Genomic DNA, 7,303 nt, shown 5'->3' with positions numbered 1-7,303 from the left:
CGGGGAGCCTGGAGCCAGGGGGGGGTCAGGCTCTGCTCCCAAGGAACAAGCAACAGAACAAGAGGAAACAGCCTCAGTTGTGCCAGGGGAGGTTTAGACTGGACTTGAGGAACAATTTCTTCCCCAGAAGGTTTGTCCAGGGCTGTGCCAGGCTGCCCAGGGCAGTGGTGGAGTCCCCACCCCTGGAGGGGTTTCCAAGCCATGGAGATGTGGTGCTGAGGGACATGGATCAGTGGGGACCTGGCAGTGCTGGGGTGACAGCTGGACTTGATCTTGAAGGTCTCTTAATAGTAGTACTACTTAATATTTTAATAGCTCCTAATATTAACACTATTTAATTCAGACTTTTTTGTCTCTTCCTCCTAAGACAACATGAAACAGTTATACCCAATGAGCTCCCCTTGATTCAGGAGGTGACCACAACGTTGAGGGAGTGGTCAATAATATGGAGGCAATTATATGTGGTAAGTATCAACTTGGGACAACGTTCACCATAGAATGTGGCTTGTGAAAAGAGTGGTGCTGGGAAAAGAGCAGTGAGAGGTATGAAGAAACTATTAATGCAATTCCACTTTACTGTTCTATAGGCTGCTTTTAATACTAAAAAGCTTTTTAGCCTCTTCTGTGTTAAGGCACAAATCTCAGTAGTGGTTTTTATGAGTGTTTCCTTAAATATTTGGTGTTTCTTATGCAGGATCTGTTTTTATTATAGTGTTACATTGATCTAGCAACAAATTTTTGAGCAATTATGACATATTTTTTTCATGAGGCAGTGTTATACAGAATACATTGTAGTTTTAAGAGATATACATTAGATTTTTCCAGATTGGTGGGCAGTTGTGATAAAGGAATGAAGAAAATGGTTTTGAGGGCAGTTTTTAAGGCTGTTGATCTGTGTTACAAAAAACTGTGAATATTTGATGTTGAATTTGTGGGTGTAAACATAAACCATGGAAAAATCATCAGTATAAACCTTCTACCTCCCAGTGTTCTTGTACCTGAAGTTGTTTGTTCCAAATATATCCTGAGTTACATGCCAGATGCTTTTCATAGGCTAGAATATATTCTTAAAAATTTATAGTAATAAGCATTTGCATCAATGTCTCAGATGGGATAATAGAAGGATGCTTATGAGCCCTTTTATCTCTGTAGTTTCTTGGCTTTTGTATATAAATAGGTCTAAATAGTGTTCAAACTCCTGCTCAGGAGTGTAATTCAGCTGCAAAGCAGCAGCATGCTGCAGGATATAAGGTGCCCTAGCTCAGGCTGCTCATCCTCTTGTTGTGTAAGGTCACTGTAACAAGATGATGAGAACATGATAGTCTTGTATCTAAAGCAGGGTTTAATGCAGAGTCTTGTTTCTTATAAATATATTTGAAATCTGTCATAAAAGCACAAGCTGTGTAATGAAGACACTAAGTGGAAATGAAGATATTTGTGTTGATGAACATGTTTTTTAATCACACACATGAAAATAAAAAAATAGTGTGCTCAAAGTGATGTAGAATAAGAGAATCAAAGAATAATTTGAGTTGGAAGGGACCTTTGAAGGTCATCTGCAGCTAGAGCAGGTTGCTCAGAGCTTGGTCCAACCTCACCTGGAATGGTTCAAGGGATGGGGCAGTGACCACCTCTCTGGACAACCTGGGCCATAGTAATAATATGAAGGGAAACAGGTTATATATTAAAGAGAGCTTTAACATGATGCAGAGGGGCTGTATGTGAAGGAGTAAAGAAGTAGCAGATAGGCAGAAGCAAACCAGGAGGAGCAGAATATAGAGAGCACTGCAGACAGCTCTGCCCTTGGTTCCACTGCTGAGTGCAGTGAGGATTATGTTTTGACACTGATGTCTTTTTTTGGGGGATTATCCTGAGTATGAAATCTGATATTGCTTAGAGAAATACCTCCTGTAGAACTGCACAAGACTTGGTTGTGCTGCATGTACAGTAAAGAGGAGCAGCAGGAGAGACACAGTTAGGAGTTTTCTCTGAGTAGTTAAATCACTTAATGAGCTTGTTTATAGTTCATATCTCAAGGATATCAGATTAATTGCATGCAACTGCCAAGGAGAACTTTGATGCACTGGGGTTGCCTTTTGAAGGGAGGTGTGGTTTACTGGAGGTAGCCAGTTTCAAACTGGTCAATCTGCAGACTAGAGAGAATCTTGCCTATCAGAAGTCATTAACCACATTTATGCCTTTTCCACTTGTAATTTGTGTTTGAATTTGAATAGGGGTTCAGTTTTAATTGAAGACAGCAGAGGATGTGGCATGTTCCTCATCTCACTAGCTCGATGGCCTGCAGCACTGAAAATCAGGGACCTTTCTCCTACTTGGATTTGTCTGTATTTAGCTTCCAGCCATGTGTGCCTGTTGGGTTGTTCTCTGCTCCATCAAAGAGCTTTTAATAATGGGTATTTTCTCTCTGTGAAGGTTCTCACACTGTAATCAAGTCAGCTTTTTGATAAAGATTTCAGTCTGTTCAGATTAAGTTTCACAGATATGTTTTGGGTTTTTTTTCCCCTGAGCCTTTGAATCATTACATTCTGCAGTTTTTAGTTGCCTTTTATATATAGTGGAGAATTTAGTTTGATTATTCCAGTTGTTCTCAGTTAGATAAGACCTAGGTGTAGTCTGAATGAAAGAGCTACATGTAGCCTGAATAAATTTAGGGTGTTTAGGGAGATGTATTCTTTTTAAGAGTGTATTCAACTAATGGCTCAGACTTTGAGGGTTATGAAGACAGTAAGAGAGAGACTCCTTCTGGGAAAGATCAAAACTTTTGGGGCTTCTGCATTGTCTTTGCCTCAACATTCTTTCACAATAAAAATAGAAAGGCTGTTGTTCTGCAGCTTCAGTGTTTGTTTGTGCTGGAATTCTTGGGTCTATGCACTGTCCAGAGTTTAAACCAACACTTCAAATTCTGTTTTATGGCTCAAGATTTGTGTCTCTGTGTGTGTGGGCACACATCTAGAAAACAGTCTGGAAAAGAGGCTTCTTGCATTGTAAGTGTGGAACTTGACCTTCCCACATCATCCCCTAGATGAATGTTGCCAAGGAAATTTTATGCATGCTTCTGGCACTATTTTGAATCTATAGTTCCAGCCCTTATAAACAATTAAGGTATTGAACTTCCAGTAAGGTTTAATGCTTCCCTGTTTTTTCACTTCAGACATTACCTGTGGACTTCCTGGATGCTGATGCACTTTGCTCACTGAGGAATTCTAAAATTTTGCTCTGTTTAGGGGCAGGAGAAAGGATTCTGTAATGTGTTGCAGATGGAGTGTTGCAGAACTTGAGCCTCTTCCTCTCAAAATGCACCATTTTTAGTCCTTCTCGACTCAGTGCAGAGGGTTGTTGAATAAAGTCATTCTGAACTGAGAAGAGGATCTCTTCCCCTTGAATGCCTGTTCTGAACACAGTATGACCTGGGTTTATCATAAAAAAATCACAAGTCTTTACACTTATTTAGAGCTAAAGCAGAGTGTAGGACTCTTTGTGTTGAGTGTTTTCTGCTGTAGAAAGTGAAGCTCCTGTTTTAGAGCTCTTGTAGCACCTTCTCCTTTGGAATTTGTATTTTATAATTGCAGTTTATTGTAAGATATATTTAAAAGGTGCTCTGGAGACTTCAAGACTAACTTCTCCCCCTCTTTTTCCTCCAAACAGCAAGATAACAGAGAAATGTTTCGCAGTGTACGGCACATGATCTATGATCTCATTGAGTGGAGATCTCAAATCCTCTCTGGGACCCTGCCCCAAGATGAGCTCAAAGAGCTGAAAAAGAAAGTGACTGCCAAAATTGATTATGGCAACAGGTTTGTGAATGGTGTTTTCCAAGTGTTTATGCCTAAAACCAGATCAGCTTGTGTAGACTGTTAGGTTTACACAAGAATCCATGTGTAATTCTCTCACTTGCTTGATGATTCTATCAATTTGATGCTGGTTTGAGGTTGTCATTTTTAAGGTCAGTTGCAGAGCTACAAGTATTGCTTCCATTCAGAATAGAATTTAAACTTCTGCTGCATAAACAGTTGTTGCCTTCCCAAGGCCACCAGCTGCGTGTGCCCTGAAGTCACTTAGCTGTAATGGAATGCTGAAGGATTTGGCTCAGAAGGCTCATTTAGCTCATTGTTCCTCTGCTTCTGTAGTATTCAGCTTGTACCAGAAGATTAACAGACAGATGTAATAAAAGGAAGGATCTGTTTAACAGGAGAGAATGGGAATTGTGAAGGAAATCTTCAAAGGATAAAAAAAGGGAATATAGGTTGCACGTATTAGATGTGTTGGCAATTCAAATGTATTAACTCTTCAAAGAGTGGTTTGGATTTAAGCAAAAAAACCCCACTAAGTTCTCTATTTTAAATTTTTATGAGCTGTCTATACAGTTAGGATTTTCTGTTTTGATTGAAAATGAGAAATGATGCCTTACTCTTCAATTTGGAAATTATTGAAGTAGTATTTGGAGTACTGAGAGACACAGTTGTAGGACTGCACACCTGGGGACTGAAAAAGTTTTCAGCAAGCCAGTCTTTAAATCCCTTATGATGTAAATAAACCCTCAGATTTCAGCTATTTGTGTTTTATTCCTTAAGAACTGCCAAATTTCCAGTATTTCTGTTCATGCCCTTTATCAGCTAAAGCAGTTTAAAAAGAATTTAAAAAAAAAAAGTCATCAGTAACTGCATTGAGTCAGTAATTAGCATTTCTACTCCAAGATATGGACTGTTGTACCTCAGCAGACAATTAACCAGATGTTGTTGATAGTATTTGTTTGGCTACTGTATTTTACCATCTGGCTGAAGGAGTTGGTTAAAGTTACTCTGAATAACCTCCAGATGCTCAGCATTCAAACACAATGGAACATCTTGTGCTGTGCTTGATATTCATAATGGTCTGATGGACTAATTAAGTGATCAGATCATTCTCTGTGGAGTGCAGGAGGGAGGTGAATTTGAACTTGGGAGTAAATACTCACAACTGAAGGCTGCCATATGTTTCTCATGTAGTCATACATCCACTTTTGTCTGCAATAAGCACGAATGATGATTTCTATATCCAGGGAGAATGAATTCATTATGCCTTTTATAAATGTTTTCTGATCTAATCATATCCTACCATCTCCTGGTTTGTGAAATACTGATCTGTAAATCAGATTTTCCTGTAAATGGAGACAACCATTGTGTGTTGTCAGAATACCTGAGGAAGTAAAAATGGCCTTAAGAATTTGTATTTGTAATGTTTTCCTGAAATTGGGTCAGGTAATCTTGTTGTGAAAACACATTTTTATTCAGTTGCAGAAATCTAACTAGGACACTTAAAAAAAATTCCCAATACTTTTCCAAGCATCATTTGCAAGTTAAAGGCTAAAACAAAGACCTTAAATCAAAGTACTGTTTGCTTCTGTTTATTTGACAGTCTGTGCAAACCTCCTCGGCCTGTTGGTGTGTAGTAGGCTGGGTGATTAGTCTCTCTGAGTTACCTTTTCTCTGGTCCAGGTGGGTGTCTCCTATGGAAGGACTCTGATTTTGTTCATCCAGGGCTGAGAGTTAAGTGGTCAGTGGGTGCATCTCCTCCTGTGGCTGCTCTCCAAGAGACAGTAGTAGGGAGGAGCAAGGCAAGAGGGGTGAGGAATGATCCTCAAAGTAGATGAAGCTTGTCTGCTACAGCTCCTGTTCAAGTGATTGCAGGTCATGTGCCAGGGAGACTTACTCTGAAATAAACCATGAACCTCTGTGTGACTTCTCAGATGCTGCAGGTTTGATTTAAACTCATTGATCAAACATTTTAACCCCAAAGTTACAGCAGCTCCATCACAAGGTGCAGTTATGGAGTTAAATAGGGACCATGTGTATTGCAATGGTGTTGAGGAGGTCATTGTTAGGGGAGATAGGGAGAGAAATGTGGGGCAACCCAGACCTGACTTTTTGTTAATCCTTGGTTCTTCTGCCAGCACTGTAGTCATGTGGAAGGATGTGAAAGATCTTTCCTAAGACTGGGTTTGTTTGTAGAGAGGAAGGTTTCTGAAACAGAAGGTAATCATGGACATTAGCCCCCTGCTGACAGAACTGTGGCTTCTGCTTTAAATAGGGGGAAACAAGTTCCACCTTCTAGGATCTCACAGGTTTTTGCTAAAACATGAACACAGCTGCTTTGGAGGAGAAGGTGGAGTAGTGGGACACAATGGCCTGACCAGTTTCATTTGGTGTGACTAGTGGTTGTGTTCAAACTGTCAGCTCAATCAGGAGGAGACAGTCTGTTGCAGATTTAGTTGTTTAAGAAATTACTTCCCCAGCTGTTCTGCTGTTTCATAGACATCACTTCTTCCTGTGCTGTGGAGAGAAATGATTCCCAGCCAGGAATGATTATCTCTGAGGTTGGTGACATGTTAAATTGTTTTATCATGATCAAATAATAGGGTTTTTTTTGTGTCAGGTGTGTGTGACTTCAATGTTAAACACTTGGTGGGTGTTTTTTAAGCATTTATTTGAGCACTGTTGATTCACAAGCATAATTTTTTTTTTTTGTTTAGAATTCTGGATTTAGATCTGGTTGTTAGAGATGAAGATGGCAATATTCTGGACCCAGAGCAGACCAGCACCATCAGCCTTTTCAGAGCACACGAAATAGCTTCCAAGCAAGTTGAGGAGAGGCTACAGGAGGAAAAAGTAAGATGTACTGTAGCTTTTCCCTTTGAAACATAAGATTGTAAACTAACTAGGTGGCTGTGATTGGTAATGAAGAGTTTGATGCATTTATGAAGAGTCATCAAGTGTAAATCTTTTGTAAGAGCTTCTCTTAGGCTGTTTCATTGTCTTTTCCATCCTTTAAAGGGCTTAGTAGAATTTATGGTTAAGATCTAGATCAATAAGTTTAGTGCATTTGTAGGTTAATATCAGAGATGATTAAGTAGAAGGACTGTGTGTTAGATTGTTGAGTTAATTCTTGAGAATCATTGCTTGTATGATTTCTGTATGCCAGTCCTGAAGACTTGCTTGTTGAAACACAAGGGGCAAGTTTAGAGACATCCTCAGACTTGAACAGTCAACTTCTTTGCATTCAAATCCTTATTTTTAAGAGGAAGAACAGGATTTGTAGCAAGGACTCCTGCCCATGTCAGCAGCAGTTGGTGGAGCGTGGTCTTCCTGAGGAGTTGGTGCCACTTGAGGAGTTACTGTGTCCTGTTGAGTTGTAATGGACCATACACACACATTGCAGCTCTTGGTGTAAAAACACACCAGTTTAAATGGGATTTAAACTATTTAAAGTTTTGTTCTCAAAATTTTCTTTGTCCTGGCTTCAACCA

General features: G+C 39.7%; 1 protein-coding gene across 1 annotated transcript in view; it reads left to right on the top strand.

Moving 5' to 3' along the window:
- Positions 1–7,303, top strand: part of LOC103769289 (dedicator of cytokinesis protein 1) — a gene marked incomplete at both ends in the record, with an annotated part of 24,348 nt that overhangs the window by 3,573 nt on the left and 13,472 nt on the right. The window contains 3 exons of the mRNA XM_008936471.1: positions 368–464; positions 3,667–3,815; positions 6,530–6,665. Coding sequence (XP_008934719.1) covers positions 368–464; positions 3,667–3,815; positions 6,530–6,665 — 382 coding nt within the window. The remainder of the gene's footprint in view (positions 1–367; positions 465–3,666; positions 3,816–6,529; positions 6,666–7,303) is intronic.

The sequence above is a fragment of the Merops nubicus genome, unplaced genomic scaffold (assembly GCF_000691845.1).
Source record: "Merops nubicus isolate BGI_N331 unplaced genomic scaffold, ASM69184v1 scaffold3883, whole genome shotgun sequence".
NCBI lineage: Eukaryota > Metazoa > Chordata > Aves > Coraciiformes > Meropidae > Merops > Merops nubicus.
This window is presented reverse-complemented; position numbering and strand designations above follow the sequence as displayed.